Source organism: Rattus norvegicus, chromosome 1 (genome assembly GCF_036323735.1).
Source record: "Rattus norvegicus strain BN/NHsdMcwi chromosome 1, GRCr8, whole genome shotgun sequence".
NCBI classification, from domain to species: domain Eukaryota; kingdom Metazoa; phylum Chordata; class Mammalia; order Rodentia; family Muridae; genus Rattus; species Rattus norvegicus.
The window spans coordinates 89007631-89025101 of NC_086019.1; the positions used below are offsets into that span (position 1 = coordinate 89007631).

General features: G+C 46.7%; 2 protein-coding genes and 1 long non-coding RNA gene across 12 annotated transcripts in view; 1 reads left to right on the top strand and 2 right to left on the bottom strand.

Annotated features, from left to right (window-relative positions):
- On the top strand, positions 1-14571 carry LOC103691053 (uncharacterized). Of its 6 annotated transcripts, none has more exons than XR_010059615.1 (3): positions 2-151; positions 893-1046; positions 14318-14571. It is a non-coding gene; the product is annotated as an uncharacterized LOC103691053 (long non-coding RNA). The 6 variants fall into 6 exon arrangements; XR_010059612.1 differs by lacking the exon at positions 14318-14571 and adding an exon at positions 2839-4106 and having other exon boundaries at positions 3-151; XR_005493765.2 differs by having other exon boundaries at positions 19-161.
- Positions 5216-17471, bottom strand: part of Zfp94l1 (zinc finger protein 94 like 1) — a 15218-nt gene continuing 2962 nt past the window's right edge. Inside the window, exons 3-7 of one of the 2 annotated variants that reach the window (XM_063277637.1) lie at positions 16755-16875; positions 15030-15242; positions 10937-11094; positions 9495-9590; positions 5216-8500 (exon numbers count right to left, since the gene is read on the bottom strand). In XM_063277637.1, the coding sequence (XP_063133707.1) occupies positions 6807-8500; positions 9495-9590; positions 10937-10997 (1851 nt within the window). In that variant the 5' untranslated portion in view covers positions 10998-11094; positions 15030-15242; positions 16755-16875 and the 3' untranslated portion in view covers positions 5216-6806. The remainder of the gene's footprint in view (positions 8501-9494; positions 9591-10936; positions 11095-15029; positions 15243-16754; positions 16876-17471) is intronic. The other variant, XM_063277634.1, reaches the window with a different exon arrangement.
- Positions 8993-17471, bottom strand: part of Tescl (tescalcin-like) — a 32285-nt gene continuing 23806 nt past the window's right edge. For 2 of the 4 annotated variants that reach the window (XM_063283234.1, XM_063283238.1), the window contains 4 exons: positions 16755-16875; positions 15030-15185; positions 10937-11058; positions 8993-9590 (listed from right to left, as the gene is read on the bottom strand). The gene's annotated coding sequence lies outside the window, so the exon portion shown is untranslated. Of the gene's footprint in view, positions 9591-10936; positions 11059-14573; positions 14791-15029; positions 15243-16754; positions 16876-17471 lie in introns of those variants that run through there. The other 2 variants (XM_063283241.1, XM_063283245.1) reach the window with 2 other exon arrangements.

A 17471-nucleotide genomic window follows, 5' to 3' on the forward strand; every position in this document is an offset into this window, starting at 1 on the left:
TCCCAGAATGCTCCGCTCCCGCCGGCCTCAACTGAAGAACGCTCATAGCACAGAGACCCTGGACCACACTTCCCAGAAGTCTCCGCGTCAGCTCGCGGCATCCCTGTGTGCTAGATGTTGTGGAACAGTTGAAGAACACTTCTGGTAGTGGGTGAGAAAAAGTGGGTCTTATACTCGTTTCATCTAGTATATAGCAACTCTGTGGAGTGGGTGCGTGCCACGCATGTATTTCCTAGTCCCCTGCGGAACTTTTTATGTGATCTGCGAGATACTGGTGCGCACTATACAATCCATACTGATTGGTCCTCCTGCCTCACCTTCAAATGCTGAGCTAACGTGTGTCATAACACCACGCTGCCCCTGAACGTGACACGTCCCAGAGGACCCTGGAAAATTAAGAGCCCTCACCCCATAGGCGGCAATTTGGCCTGACTGTTGTCCTTATATACTTAAGTATATTTATACATATTTCTTTGTTTCTCAAAGAAACCAAAATTGCACATCACAGCCATACAATCCAGCCACCTTAAGCCTTCTGCTGGGCTGCTGCTTTAAAAACACAGCTACACTGATAATTCATATTCTCCTCCTCCTTGTCCCTGCCTCTCTCCTGCCTCGCTCCCTTCTAGATCTTCTGGTAATTAATCCACAGGATGAACAAGTTTGGTTTTCTTTGTTTTTATTTATCTCAAAGGACCACTGTCAAAAGTTTTTTTCATCCAAACCAAATCTCCAGTGTATGTGTGTGGCACAGAGGAGATGTTGTAACAGGTGCACGGAATAGCTGGGGAAAAGACTAGTTTTTATATATGACTGTCGTGACAATTTTGGAATTTTGGCTTCTTTGAAAAACACAGAAATAGTATAGGTTTGTTTTTTTTTTTAACCCCAGGTGTGGAATTTGTGGCCGCTTCAGATTGTCCACAGCTGCTGTGATTTGCCTCGTGCTCCGGCATCGGTGTGATTTTACCAGCTGCGGAGACTTTGTGGATGGCCTGACATTTGGACTTCTGGGGACTTTTCAGAATGCTGGGGCCCCAAGAGGGGTGGGTGTTGTTTGGTTGTTGCTGGTTGTTCAGTGGGGCTGTGGGTGGTTCGTTGGTTGGTGGTTGCTGGTTGTTCAGTGGGGCTGTGGGTGGTTCGTTGGTTGGTGGTTGCTGATTGCTGTTGGCTGCAGTTTGTTAAGTGGTCGCATGCAAAGAAGAAACAGCGAGAACAGCAAGGATCAAACTTGCCCCCAAGAAACTTGATGCCCCTGATCAGAAGAAAGTAGTCAATCAATAACATCCACTCTTTCACACACACACCCCAACACACCTTATTCAGGGATCTCTCCTCTCCTTTTTTCTCTCTTATCTAGTATTAGGGGGTTGAAAAGATGGAGAAGGGTAGAGGAAAGAACCAACAATGTAAGGGTTGGGGATTTAGCTCAGTGGTAGAGCGCTTGCCTAGCAAGTGCAAGGCCCTGGGTTTGGTCCCCAGCTCCGAAAAGAAAAAAAAAAAAAAAAAAAAAAAAGAACCAACAATGTAGCAAAAGACGGCTACAGTTGCCCATAGGGAAAGGCCCCACAATTCAGCCATGAAGTCAGCTGAGACTGTGGCACATGAGTTCACTACAGTCCAGTGGAGCTCGACGTTACAGCAGTGAACAACCGGAAAGTGAAGTTAGAGAAATGGCATCCCTTATTTATCATAGAAGAATCCCATGGGAGTCTATGTCTAACTTGAATAATGTGTGCAGAAGCTCTGCTGAAAGCTTCACATCTCTGGGAAGGAAACCTGGAGTCCTGGGGAAATCGTCCCACACTGACTGCTTCAAGATGTCAACTGCCCAGAAACTGAGTTATATATTCAGTGCAGTCCCAAACAAAACCAGAGTTACCTTTTTAAAAGTCGAAAAACTGATTCTAAAAGGCACTGAAACGCAAACACGAAAACTGGTCGGCTCCTGACGTTAAAGCAGAACCGAGTAAGAGCAGCACCTGTGGTCTTCATGCGGGCACTTCAGGGGCCCCAGGATTCTGCTTTTGAGGGAGGGACTTTTAGATGTAACCATTCCTTCCAGAATGCCACCCAATGGCAGCACCTAAAGCACCAATATTCACCACCCTAATACGAGGAAGAATATGACGGGATATTTTGAAAGAGAAGTGGTCCCTGGCATTGCAGATCCGCAGTTCTGCCATCAATGCAGGCTCTAAGCTCTCCTAATCCAACTGATCCATTAGCAGATGGTGCAGCCATGGAAGAGCCACAAAGCCCAAGCCGTGAAACAGTGAGAGCATGGACACGAATGACATTTAAGTCGATCAGAGAGATCATCAAGTGTGCATCACTCCTGTTCTGCCAACAGTTCTTACTTTTGTTGTTTACATTCAGTGAACACAGGCTTAGATTCATTCCAGATTAAAAGCCCAGGCCCTGGCGTCTTTAGCAAACCTGCCTTGTCCTGGTTCACCACTGCAGAGCATGAGCAGAGGCTGGAAACCTCATCCCGGTTCTTCTGAGATGTTGGAAAGCAGTGACTCTGCTTTGACTCTCCCCATTGTAGTTTAAGTACAAGGCACCAAGAAGGAAGCAGGTTAGCTGCCAAGGGTTTGAGTGGTTTTACCTTTTCTTGGGAGGGGGTAGTTTTATTTCATTGGTTCCTTTCTCCCCCCCACCCCCCGCCCTCCTATGATGAGACCTAACTGCAGTGATTAAACACAGCTAGCCGGCTTGTTTGGAATATGTTCTCTGCCAAGTCTAGATAGACAAGCCTAATTAGCAGAATCAAAGTGGGAACATTAAACATTACAGCCTTCACTAATAACACTGTGGCTTTGCTGTCAAGTGCAGATTCACTGCCCCCACCCTACCCCAAGAAGAAGGAGGAGGAAGAAGATGAAGAGGAGGAAGAGAAAGGAAGCTAGCTTGTGACCATTTTGTATGGCTTGCCTGGAAACTTCTGTAAATCTTATGTTTTAATAAAAAAATTTTTTTGTTATCCAAAAACGAAAAGAAAAAATGGTCAAGTTCATTTTGAGAAAGACTGGATTCCAGGACAGCCAGGGTTACACAGAGCTATCCCGTTTAAAACCAAAACCCAATAAAACAAAACCAAAGAGAACTCCATGAGAAAGACTGGAACTGGAAGACTCACACTGACTCCCATCAATCATGAAGCTACGCCTTTGGAACAGCTCTGATCACACAGTATCAGGCAGAATGACCCACAGGAGCATCTGGGGACGCAGAGGCCAGGAAAAGATGAACACACGGATTTGTCATACAAGTGTGACAGAATTCAGTACTGAAAGGGCAGTGAACTGGATGTCCGTATGACCTCACACTGATGCAAAGTTAGCCGAAACGGACCAGTCGTCGATGAGAAACTTCAAAGGCAGCAGGGACAAATGGACAAACAAAACCCAGATCAGCTGCCAAGCCCCATGTCCAGCAACTCACACCCATCTGTAACCACAACTCCACAGGACCCGAGGACTGGCAGTGTGGCACCTGCTCGTGATCGATCATATGCATGGAGACAGACACATATACATAACTTCAATTTGTAAAGCTTTCTGCAAAGCATAGCCCTACTCTATAACCCAGGAATAGATATTTATGGATCTAAATGCACTGTTATATTACATAGAAAACAGTATGACACACTCATAGCCGTCTTCTTCATAAATCACCAAATCTAGAAATCCAAACATTACCCAAGTAGTGAAAGAGTATATGGTCGTGGCATAGCCACACAAAGGAATGCTGTTCAGCAGCAAAGGAATGAGAGGGGGTGAACTCAGTGTAGAACGTTTGCTTAGTATGTGAAACTTGGGGTTCCATCCCTAGTTACCCTCCCCCAAAAGACACATAAACAACAACATAGATGAACTAAAGAACTCCACAAAGTGAAAACCTTAGATTCAAAAGGCCACTTACTACAGGACTCCATTTACATCTTGGAAGAGGTAAACTATTAGAAAGAAGCCAGATCAGTGTTTGCTATGGGTAAGAACGGGGACTAGAGAGGCTCTGGAGAAAGTCCTGGAGCTGTTCAAAAGCCTAACTGTGCCGGCTGGCCGGCAGCATTTTTCAAAACTTAGAATGACATATAAAAATCAGTTCCGGGGTTGGGGATTTAGCTCAGTGGTAGAGCACTTGCCTAGCAAGCGCGAGTCCCTGGGTTCGGGCCCCAGCTCCGGAAAAAAAAAAAAAAAAAAAAAAAAAAGAAAAAGAAAAATAATTGTTTGGGGCTGGCAGGATGGCTCAGTGGTTAAGAGTACTGGCTGCTCTTCCAGAGGTCCTGAGTTCAATTCCCAGCAACCACATGGTGGCTCACAACCATCTGTACTGGGATCCAATGCCCTCTTCTGGTATGTCTGAAAACAGCTACAGTGTACTTACATATAATAAATTTAAAAAAATCAATTCCACTGTAAATAAATTATTCATTTAGAGTTATTTTAAATGGCAGAAGTTCTCTTGGTCTGTCAAAAAGAGTCCTTTATTGTGAGGGGGTGTGGTGCACCTCTTTACTCAACATTTGGGAGGCAGACAAATTCGAGTTCCAGGCCAGCCAGAGACACAGTGAGACCCAACCTCCCGCCCAATTCTTCAATTACCTTTTCATTTAAGGGGTTGGATTACGTGCGCCATGGCGCAGGTCAGAGGACAACCTAGGGGAGTCAACCCTCTCCACCATGTGAGTGCTGGGACGGACAGAACTCAGGTCATCCAGCAGCAGGAACCTTTCCTTCCCCACCAAGCCAATCTCAGCAGCCCCATTTGGTTTCTGTGAGACAAGGCCCAGGCTGGCCTCAGATTCACTATGTAGTCAGTGTTGGTCTTGAACCCCTGATCCTGCCTCCTGAGAGCTGAGATTATAAGGGTAGGTGGGCATCCATGTTTGGGTAGAACTTACCGTATGTAGAAGTTTCTCTGAGAACTTTTATTATAAAAACTAGATGGAAATTTCTGTTAAATGTCTCCTGCATCTATTGATATAAGAACCAAGGGTCCATATTTACATCCACATGAAGCTCACAAATGTTAGCACTGTGCAACACAGGAAGTGCACTCGCTGGCACTGACAGGAGTGGGGGGGGAGGCAGACTCACTGCAGACAGGCTGGAAGCATTGTCTTAGTAGCAGCATCACAGACCTCTGACTGCAAGCTTTACTACCAGTGCCCAAGTTCCCAAAATAACGACTCTGAGACTAAATTATATATGGATAAACGCCTAGGCCATTCATTTTATTCCATGAGTGTCACATGCCTGCTTACCTCTTAGCTTCCTGTGTCTGTCTCCATCATGGTTCGGGGCGAATCTCCCTCTGCTGTGCCTGACTTTCCCAGAATCCCCCTCTCCCCACCAGATGTCCTGCCTTCTAATCCTGCCTCAGCTCATTGGCCATAGGCTTTTTATCTACAGAGGACGCTTCCATACAGTGCACAAGAGAGCATCCCTACAGACCTTGTGTTGGAGGGAGTCACATACTTGTCAAGAGTGCACAAATGACTTTTGCGCATGACGCACACTGAAGTCCTGTCCAAAGCACAGATTCTGCATAGAATTTTACAGATATTTCCTATAGGGTTGAGAAATGTACACAGACACCTAATTCATAAGCCCTTCAAGCCTCTGGAACACTTCTGAGGGCATTTTTACAGAAAACCAAATAAAAACCTTCTGTAGGGGTTTGCCCCGGCATTATCTGTATCTTGATGCTAATTCCACTGCCCCAAAGACAGCTGCCTACTCAGGACTCAGGTGACTTCACCAGAACCTTCTCCCCATTGAATTTGTAAATACAGGTGAGGGGCAAGTACAGGAGAGAAGGAGGCCTGTTATTGGAGGAGAAGGAAGAATGGGCAGGAGAGAAGTTTGAAGGGTGAAGAGAAGACGGGAATGGGAATGGAAAAGGGAAGAGACAGGAGGGAGGGGGAGAGAAGCCGTGGCAGGAGAATATGGCCGGTGACGTTAAGATTCCATGCTGTGCCTTCACAGGTTGTTAAAATGTTTTTAAGGGATGGATGTGTATTGGGCTTTGTATGTTTAGGTGGGCAATTATATCTTATCAATTGGCTCTAAGGTTATTGTGTTGTATGTTCTTTCATGTGTAGATTTAAGTGTAATGGAGTGTGGGGCGGCTGGTCTGGGCCGCCATGGAATAAGAATGTGTGCTTCTGGCAAGATATCTAGCAGATATCTTGGGGCACCGCGGTGTTGGACCTAGTGAGGTAAAAGACCGCCATACTTTTTTTTTTTTTATATTTTTACAACAAACCACCTTCCAAATGATTGCTCCTCCTCTGCTCCCTGTCCCTATTGGTGTGCTGAGATGGGCTCCCCTGCTTAATCTAGGCTGATCCTACAGAAAACCTTCCTCAGCCTCCTGAGGGCTGCAAGAACAACCGTGAGCTGCCGTGACTGCCTTTCTTGATACTTAACAATGGCCAAAGGTGTATGATGTGTCGGGCACTGGGAAGGCAGGCAAATTGAGCTGCAGATGATGTCTTCCTTCTTCCTTCTGAGGGGGGGTTAAATTCCACAGAGTAGACCATGCTCTGAATTGGTTCCAGGCCAGGTTCAACTTCCTGGACACCTTATTTGCATCAGTCTGATAAGGGTCGGGTTTCTGGATGAAATGATCACAGATCCATTCTTCCCAGTTCACTCTGGTGCCCCAAACCATGTAGCAGCCCAGTACAGCTCTAACACACAAGCCCAGCTATGTTAACTTTTCCATGCCCCGCAACAGCTCAGATTAGATATTTCGGCGCCCTCTTGAAATGTCAAAACCTAAGTTTGTAGAGCCTATTTCCTGTACGAACCCCCTGATGAAGAAAGGTCCTTCTGCCCCTCGTCCTCGGCATGCACTCGCTGGTGTGTCAGGAGACTTGAGCTCCAGCTGAAGCCCTTCCCACACTCCTCACACTTGTATGGTTTCTCTCCCATGTGGACTCTCTGGTGGGCTTGGAGGTATGAGCTCCAACTGAAGCCCTTCCCGCACTCCTCACATCGGAACTGTTTCTCTCCCGTGTGGACCCTATGGTGGGCCTGGAGGTAGGACCTCTGCCGGAAGTGTTTCCCACACATGTCACATCGGTATGGTTTCTCTCCTGTGTGGACCCCATGATGAGCTAGAAAGTTGGAGGCCCGACAGAAGCCCTTCCCACACTCCTCACATTGATAGGGTCTCTCTCCAGTGTGGCACCTCTGGTGGGCTTGAAGTTGAGAACCTACACTGAAGCCCTTCCCACACTCTGAGCACTGATATGGTTTCTCTCCTGTGTGGACCCTCTGATGCACTTGGAGACTTGAGAACTGGCTGAAGACTTTGTCACATTTCTCACATCTATAGGGTTTCTCTCCTGTGTGGATTCTACAATGAACGTTAAGGTCTGAACTCCTACGGAAGGACTTCCCACACGTGTTGCATTTGTAGGGTTTCTCTCCAGTGTGGCCTCTCTGATGGGCCAGAAGATTTGAGGCCTGGCTGAAGCCTTTCCCACACTCCTCACACTTATAAGGCTTCTCACCCGTGTGGACTCTAATGTGAATGTTAAAATCAGAGATACGACTGAAGCCCTTCCCACAAGCATCGCACTGGTATGGCTTCTCGCCAGTGTGGCCGCGCTGATGGGCCAGGAGGTTGGAGGCCTGGCTGAAGCCTTTCCCACACTCTTCACACTGATAGGGCTTTTCACCCGTGTGGATTCTACAGTGAATGTTAAGGTGTGAGCTGTAACTAAAGCCCTTGCCACACGCGTCACACGTATAGGGTTTCTCTCCAGTGTGGCTTTGATGATGAGCATGAAGTTGTGATAACCAGCCGAAGCCCTTCCCACACTCCTCGCACTTATACGGTTTCTCTCCGGTGTGAACTCTCTGGTGGACTTGAAGGTATGAGCTCTGACTGAAGCGTGCCCCGCACTCCTCACATGAATAGGGTTCCTCTGCGGTGTGGACGAACAGAGCTGTCTGACCAGAGGAGTTTTTCCCGGCATTCCCACACGCCTCATATTCCTGTGCGTTTTCTCCATTGGGCATGCTCTGTTGATAATGAAACAGTGGCCACTGACGGAAAATTTTAAACTGTGACACAGACTTGTTCCATCTGGGTCTATCACACACTCCCTGATGGGACTGAAGGCTTGAGAACCAATGGGAGGCGTTGTGACATTTTTCACACTTGTAGGACTTTTCTCCTGTACTGGTACGAAGATGGTGGCTGCAACCAAAATCTCTCTCATTTGCCTCTTCTTCATGGCATTCCCTGTGGTGAACCTGAAAGACTGAATTTTGACTGGAATGTTTGCTGTACTCGTCTTCACGATTGTCTCGTTTCATCGGAGAGCCATTTTCTCCGACACGTACTCTGCAGTCTCGAACCTTGGTTAACTCCCTTGTAATTCGCTGCCAGATCTGTGAGCAGAAAAGCTCCTCATGTGGCAGGTGCCTCAGTCCCACCTCCTCGAGAAACTCCATGTCCTCTAGATTCTTGTCTCCTAAAAGCATAAAGAGAATTCAGAGAGAGGCAGGCAGGGCGTGTGAATGCTCTGTTGCCTGATGCTGGAGTGATACAGTTAAGACCACAGCCGAAGATTTCACTGAACCAGAGAACAAATGGCTCCCTTCCTTTAACACTAAGTATCCTGTCATCTCACCGACACGCCCAGAAGCCAAGGTCAGTGCTGCAAGCTCCCATACTTATATTAATGAGACCAGTTTAGAGTTTTACAAATTATCACAAGTGAGCAACACTGCAATATGTGTGCTCCCCATACACATAAATAAATATAACTTTTTAAACATTAAAGTTGGAAAGTAACTAAAGAAGAAAATATTGATCTATTGAGTACATACACACACGTATACACACACACACACACACACACACACGTATGCATGCGCCTGTGTACATATCCACAAGGAACCATCCAGATGTAAAGGAATAGTATAATATGTTGTGAAATCTTTTTGTGCACCATGCGAAGCTGTTCTCTGTCCTTCCTCATCTACTGAAGGCATCTTCCAATTGGTTTATTAAAGATCTGATGGCCTATAGCTAGGCAGGAGAGGATAGGCGGGACTTCTGGGCAGAGATGGGAATTCTGGGAAAGAGTCAGGTGGGAGGCCTCACCAACCAGACACAGAATAAGTTAATTGTACCACACTATCAAGGTATCCATTACCAAGTAGCATCATTCATGCAACACAGTGTAGATACACATAAGTGGGTTAATTTAAGTTACACAAGCTAGGTGGGAATGAGTACGCTACTGCATAGGATTCCATAATTAACATGTCTCCATGTCGTCACTTGGGAAGATGGCAGGCCTAGGCAGGCCAGCGGTGATGATGTGACCAAGCGTCATGGGAGTCAGTACATGTGGAGATGGATGCTGACGGTGGGGGCGGACCAGAGCCCTGGCCCACCCCAGCCCCAAACCCATCCCCAGGTTAAGAAGCAAGGCGGGCGAGCTGCTGCACTGTCCTCACCCATAGACCCACTGCTCCAGCGAGCCACTGTCAACAGCCAAAACATGTCTTCTCTCTTGAGCCTGAGCAAACCATCTGGAGTCCCGATCCGATGCCCTGCGAAGAACATATTTTAAATTAACACGTCCAGAAAACGAGCGTCCCACTGCATCTTCTTCAGGGCATCCAGCTATTCCTCCCCTAGCTACCTCCAGTCAGAGGAAGACAAACGTCATTTGAAAAGACCCAAAATAACGTACACTTTAGTATAATTTTACAAACATCTATTTTCATTATCTCCTCTCTCCTTTCTCAAAACTGTTGTTGGCAATGTCGTAGACAGACTGCCAGGGTAATTTCTTTGATGTCTTATTACCTTTTTATTTAGGGCATGTGTACGTTCATTCATTCCACTGTGGTTAGAGACAGCAGGTGGGACTAGGTAGGCCCCGGGGATTGAACTTTGAGTCATCGGCCTTGGCACCTGCTGACCCTGTCATGGCCTCAACCCTATTTTGTTTCTTAGATACTTTGTACCATGGGCTTTTTCCACCTGTGCCTCAATTCCCGAAATAATGACTCTGAGAATTATTTCTGCAAAAAAAATGCCTAGGCCACAAGCCTTGGCTTGTTCCCCAACTAGCGTGAAACTTAATAAACCCATTCATTCTTTTCAACGAGTGCCACATGGCTGTTTATCTCTCCTCAGTTTCATGCATTTGTCTCCCCAGAGTTTGGGGCAAATTTCCTCCTGCGCCTGACTCTATCCCAGAGTTCCTATCTCCCTGCTGGAACTCCTACCTCCAATTTCCTGTCTCAAATAATAGGACATCAGATTGTTTTTATTGACAGGTAATACTTCCATAAATACAGTCCATAAGAGATTCTTTCTACAATACTTATTTTGATTTTTTTTGATGTGTATATGTCAGTGCATGTGTATGTGAGTGCAGGTGCCCACGGAGACCAGCAGAGGGTGCCAGATCCCCCGGACTATGAACCACCTGATATGGGTGCTGGGAACCAAACTCTGGTTCTCTACAGGAGCAGAAAGCATTAACTGATGAGCTCTCTCTCCAGCTGCCTCAACTTACTTCAATGCACGACTGAGCATGTACAACCACCCACCAATTGAGATTATAATTTGAGGAAGACTAAAATGTACTAGCATGCTTTAATTTCACTTCGTTTATAAAACTGAAGAGCGGGGTTGAGGATTTAGCTCAGTGGTAGAGCGCTTGCCTAGAAAGCGCAAGGCCCTGGGTTCGGTCCCCAGCTCCAAAAAAAAGAAAAGAAAAAAAAATAAAAAATAAAACTGAAGAGCATGTCCAACTCGGAATCATGATGACTAGAAAACTAGAACCTACTTCCAGAGCTCCAGTCAGATCCAGGGCCACCCTGCATGGCCACCCAGCGTGGCCACCCTGCGTGGCCTGACGTGCAGCACCTGTATCTGTTCTCACCCAGGGATGCCACATTCCTCAGGCTCTCCAGCATCACGTCACAGCTTCCTCTGGGCAGCATCCAGCAGCCCCAGTTCTTCCTCGCTGAAGACCACAGTCATGTCCTTCAACGTCACCGTCTCCTACAGCACCGAACACAGAACTTCAACCTTGGTCTTCTGGGTGAGAAGGAAGCAACTCCTGAGCTGGGAATCCGGGATCCATGTTTCTGTGCGATTCACCCACCTTTTGCTACTGCTCTGTTTGGGCTTTTGAGACAGGGTCTTGCAATCGACCCTTGGTTGGTCGGGAACTTGCTAGGTAGACCAGGCTAGGCCTGAACTTGAACTGATCTTCCCACCCCTGCCCCAATTACAGGTGTGAACTACCCACCATGCCTGGAAAACTCATCTGCCTAACTGCATAATCTTTTGTTGATTTTTTGAGAGTGGAAATGAGAGATTGAAACCAGGGCCTCGTGCGTGTCAGAAGCCATCTAGGAAGGGCTGAGGCTGGAGGATGACTTCCCTGAGATGGTCCACTGTTTTTTTCATGACTACCATGAATGAGCTATTGCAGGCAAGGCCCGAGAGACTTCATCTTAGGATTGATTCTTGCTATTGATATGCCTTGCCTGTCATTGCTTTTTAAATGGTTTATTTATTTGTTTTATATGAGTACACTGTAGCTGTCTTCAGACACACCAGAAGAGGGCATCAGATCCCATTACAGATGGTTGTGAGCCACCATGTGGTTGCTGGGAATTGAACTCAGGACCTCTGGGAGAGCAGTCAGTGCTCTTAACCACTGAGCCATCTCTTAGCCTGGGCAATTCCTGGGCATTAGCCCGCCCTATTGGGCAGATTTTCTACAGATCAATGAAGATGTAGTCTTTGGTAGCAATGTTATATAGACAAATAGAGGATTTCTTTTTTTTTTTTTTTTTTTTTTGGTTCTTTTTTTCGGAGCTGGGGACTGAACCCAATAGAGGATTTCTTAATTCCCAATAGTGACTCTACAGCATCCCGAAACCCATGCACGTCACTTTGAAATCCTCTGTAAGAAACACCGTCATTAGTTAGGGCTCTCTAATCCTCAATGTGTCACAAGCTCTTTGCAATAGGATAGAAAGCAAGCATGATACAGATTTATGACTGAGGAAAACATTCCTCTCGGCTGTAAAACCATTATCGGACAACCAGAGTCATCAAGGGGAATGAACAATTTATTGTAGGTGCAAGGACGGAATATAAAATATTAACTGAGTTTATCTATACAAAACTTCAATACTAAGAAGACACTAGGCAGATGAATTGCCTCTCCACAGCAACGTGCTAACTTAGAATTACAGATTTTAGCTTTTTGTAGACCTGTGGAGCCGGTCTACCCTAGCTTCTACCAATAAACACCAACAGAACCCCCAAGGTGCGGGGACGGAACTGCTTCCAAGTGTTGCCTGGCCATGGTGTGAAATGAGCGCTTTAGAACCATCGAGGCCAACGAGGCAGTTTTAACTTTTCATCTGGAAACTAACTGGTCACTGCGGGAGACCTGGGCGTCACTCAGGATCCCTGGATGAACCATAGTCACCCCAGATGAGGAAGCACTCAAGTCAGCCAGGAAGGGTACCTGTGTGTGTGCAGCACCTTGCACCCACCATGACAAGCCACACAGCCACACATCCCATAGGTGGGATCCTGGTCTCTGCACCTCACACTCGCTGACTGTGCGACAGTCACAGGAGACCACTGGAGGCTGCTGGACGTGCGTCCTGTGTGCGGACCTCAGCAGGGGTATGAGCTGGTAGCCTCCCATCCTTTGAACACACTAAACCCAGGGCTGCCTCACAAGGTTGGTCTGAGGAACCTGGCAAGTCACCTTGTATGACTCGACCTTTAAGATTAAATACATTACTCTGCCAATACAACACATTCGCACAGGGAATGAAACATGTAAATGGTTAGTAAACACACCCAGGGTATCACTCAACTATGAGAAAGAAAACCCTAGCCATCTTGGGTGGAAACAGCTGTCTTCTACAATTCGTTAGAACATGTTGAACAAAATAATCTCTGTGCAGAGCAGCCAAAGTTTCACAAATCAAAAGCAAGTTTTAGAGGCTAAAGAGACAACTTAGTGGTTAAGAGCACTGGCTGCTGTTCCAGAGGACCCAGGTTCAAATCCCAGCACCTATAAGCTCACAATTAATTCCACTTCCTGGGGTCCAATGCCCTCTTTTGGCCCCTGTGGGTATCAGGCACACACATGGAACACAGACTTACATACAGGCAGAACACTCATGAAAATAAAATCATTTTTTGAAACACATTTAGTATTTCTAAACAATGGGAACAACAGCAAAAGTTCCTTGAGTTTCTTTTTGAGGAAAATATTTATTAAAATAACTATTACTGGGGTTGGGGATTTAGCTCAGTGGTAGAGCACTTGCCTAGCAAGCGCAAGGCCCTGGGTTCGGTCCCCAGCTCCGAAAAAAAGAAGAAAAACAATAACTATTACTATAACATTCCTTAACACATCAAAACTGCTAAACTACTAAATATCTGTGAATAGAGAAGAGACATTTGTTGAATGTACTTTTTCCATTACAGATCATATCAATTTGTGGGAATATGATTAAAAACATAGGGTAAAGTCAGTTATGACAGTACGTGTTTGAAATTGTAGCACTTAGGGTCAGGCAGGAGGACTAAGACTTTATGACCAGACTTAACCACACAGTAAGACTGTTAAATTAAAAAAAAAATCAGGTTGGGGATTTAGCTAAGTGGTAGAGCGCTTGCCTAAGAAGCGCAAGGCCCTGGGTTCGGTCCCCAGCTCCAAAAAAAAGAACCAAAAAAAAAAAAAAAAATCAGGACTTGGGCTATAGATCAATGGTAGAGCCCCTGTCTAGAATCCCCCAGTGAGGGGCTGGGGGCGGGGCTCAGTAGTAGAGCCCCTGTCTAGAATCCCCCAGTGAGGGGCTGGGGGCGTGGCTCAGTGGTAGAGCCCCTGCCTAGAATCCCCCAGTAAGGGGCTGGGGGCGTGGCTCAGTGGTAGAGCCCCTGCCTAGAATCCCCCAGTGAGGGGCTGGGGGCGTGGCTCAGTGGTAGAGCCCCTGCCTAGCACAAGGAAGGGTCTGGATTTGATCTCCAGAAAAAAGAATTAGGGTGTGTATTTCAAATAATATTCATATTCATATTATTTGAAATATGTAATTTAAAAGTTTTATCTATATAATTATTACAAATCCAACATTATGCCATGAGAAAGGCAAAAAGGAAACTGGGTGTTTTATAAACAAAATATAGGAAATGTGAGCAGATTCAACGCTACTCATTTTCCCTCCTATGCTCGCTTATCTAATTTCAAGGAGATGACTGGATTTATGTATTTTTATTTTAGTTATGCGAGTGATCTGCTTGCATATATACTTATGAGCCGCATGCAACTTGGTGCCCACGAGTTGGAAGAGAGTGCTGGATGCCCTGCAGCCATAGACAGTTGTCACCACGTGGATGCTGGAACCCAACCAGGTCCTTTGTAAAAACAGTAACACTCTTAACTGCTGAGCCACCTGTCCTGTCCCCTAAGGTAATTTTTTGCAATAAAAAGAAATTAATCTATATCAAAATAAAAGTAATGAGCCTCTAGCGACAGGTTCTTGGTTTTTTGGTTTTTGTTTTGTTTAAATTATGTGTGTGAGTATTTTGCCTGTATATCTGGCTCTACCAGAGGCAGAGGCCAGAGAGGGCAACAGATCCTCAGGATCTGGAGTTACAGATGGCTGTGGGTAGTAGGAACTCAACTTGGATCCTCTGCGAGAGCAGCCGGTGACGTTAACGGCTGACCCGTCTCTCCAGCTGCTTCTCTCAATTCTTCCTCAGAGAAGGAAACAAGATGTCAGAAACCTTGAGAAATCAGACAACACTTTGAAACCAAGTTGAAAAAGCTCAACTTGGCCAGGTGTGGTGGTGCCTTCCTTTACCGTCAGCGCTAGGGAGACAGAGTTCCCTAGTGAGGTGCCTGTGAGTTCAGGGTTAGCTTGGTCTACATAGTTCCGGGGCAGCCAGGGCTACAAAGCCAAACCAAAAACAGACGAAAAAGCTCCACTCACCTTGCTGCTGGTCATCCTTCTGTCTTCCTGGGGAACAGCTTCGTCTTGGGAAGACATGACGGGGAGAAGACTGCCCTCGAGAGTCTGCTCAGTGGCGTGCGTCGGCTGTCCCCATGACTGCACAGCTTTAGCCATGGTGTCCACTCCTTGGTGTGGCTTGATGGCGAGAGTGTACTGAGTTATAGTCACAGCTCACTCCGTCTACTAAGGGCCCTGTAAATAACACCCCAAGCCAAGCACAGGCAGATCATTCACAACACGCTGTCTCCTAGGAGTCCCAGGGCTACAGTTCTGTTCCATGGGCAGCAGAGACGGCGCAGAAAGGACCCAGGTGAGGAGAATCCTGTCCACTGCCCACACTCGGGCTGGGACCTTGAACAAGATCAATACCCCTGTGCATCGATTCTGCCTTTATACTTTGTGAGTGCGTTTGGGTTTGGGGACACGGTTTCAGCATTTAGCCTGGGCTGGCCTATAACCTGATATGTAACCCAGGTTAGCCTTGAACTTTTGGTCTTCCCTGCCCGGGCCTCCAAGCGGCATGCCTCAATTCCCCCATCCATAAAATAAAGCTATTTAACAATGGGGGACTTAATGTCACGGGTTGTTCTAAAAATTACATTCTACAAGAAAAACGCTCGAAGAAAACTCTCACCACACCCCATTCCTCAACTGCTACAAAGCAGGTAACATTCAGTGTCCTCTGAGAGAGAGAGACAGAGAGAGAGAGAGAGGAGAGAGAGAAATGTACTTAGAGGTGTTGTGTCTGCAGTACATCTGCACAGCAGAAGAGGATATCAGATCCCATGGAACTGCAGTCAGAGGCAGTTCTGAGCCACCATGTGGGTGCTGGGAATTGAACTCTGGACGCCTGGAAGAGAAACAGAGCCCCTACCCACTGAGCCATCTCTCCAGCACCCCCTTAAGTGGTTTCCATCAAAGGAGCACTAGGCCTGTCTGCTCTGCACATAGAAGTCACTGCCGATGCCCGAATTCCATTCTCTCAGTCACTTTAACGACGCGCCTATAAATAACACTGAAAAACCAGCTTTTCTCTAGTTCTAACTCTGTCATGGACTCTTGGTTTTCGTGGAGAACACGCACATAAAACATAGTCAATACTCAAAGCGCAAAATTTAATATGAAGCGTCAAGGCCTCCATTTTGATTGCCAATGCTGACTGTATATAAGCTCGCTACATAACAGTTAGGAGTACGTAGACAAAAACTTAGGGATGGTGGCGCACACCTTTAAGCCCAGCACCTGGGAGGCAGAGACAGGTGGATCCCGGAGTTCAAGGCCAGCCTGGTCTACAGAGTAAGCTGCAGGATAGCCAGGGCTACACAGAGAAACCCTGTCCAAAAAACAAAACAAAACAAAACAAAACAAAACAAAACAAAAAAACAATAGTGTGTACACACAACTGCGGTTTCATGTTGGTAAAATACATAACGTAGACTGCATTGTTTGGGGCTGGAGATGGCTCAGCAGTTAAGAGCACTGGCCACTCTTAGGTTCTGTCCTCAGGAGCCTCATGCAGGCTCACAGATGTCTGGAATTCCAGCTCCAAGGGGATTTGATGGCCCCTTCTGATGTCTTTGGGCACTGCACATATATGATACACATACATACATGCACAAGTCATACACATAATAACAACAACAACGACTCACAGAGGGCCCGTGAGGACCATGTAAACACACAGACACAGTTCCTCACACATACCTGGGAAGAAGCTCTTGTCTGGCCAGTTGCGTGATGTTGACAGCAGCTCTTCCACTGTGTGCGTGTCCTCAGGTATAAAGAGGCCAGAGACGGAGTGCCAGTCCCAGCGTGGTGACGGGCACTAATGGAGACAGGTACGTTTAGGTATTTTAGGTATAAAGGTACAAAACACCCTTCAGGTATCTTTCAGAGTTCTCAAACAATAAAGGTAGAAGGTGTCCCCGCCATGGACAAATGAGGTGGAGGCAGGCGGGATCCCTAAGCCCAGCTCTCACACCACAGGCTTTTGAGGACAAAAGGGAGTTATGGTCCTGCACATACAGGACCAGCTCAGATCAAAGGACAGGAGATGGTGGTTTAGAAGGTGAAAGAACCCTGAGGGAGCTGGAGAGATGACTCAGCACAAGACGCTCACTGCTGGGGGCAGTTTGAATGACATGGCCCCAGAAGCCTCATGTATTGGGAGGCCTGGCTTGCTGGAGGAAATGTATCACTGGGGAAGGGCACTGAGGTTTCAAAAGCCACAAGCCATTCCCACTTAAGTCTCTGCTTCCTGTTTGTGGCTCGCTCAGCAGCTGCTCTAGCACCATCCCAGCCTGCCAGCCAGTATTTGTCCAAGATCCTAACTGTCTTAGTTGGGGTTTTATTGCTGTGAAGAGAAACCATGACCATAACCACTCTTATAAAGGTTCACATTTAATTGGGGCTGGCTTACAG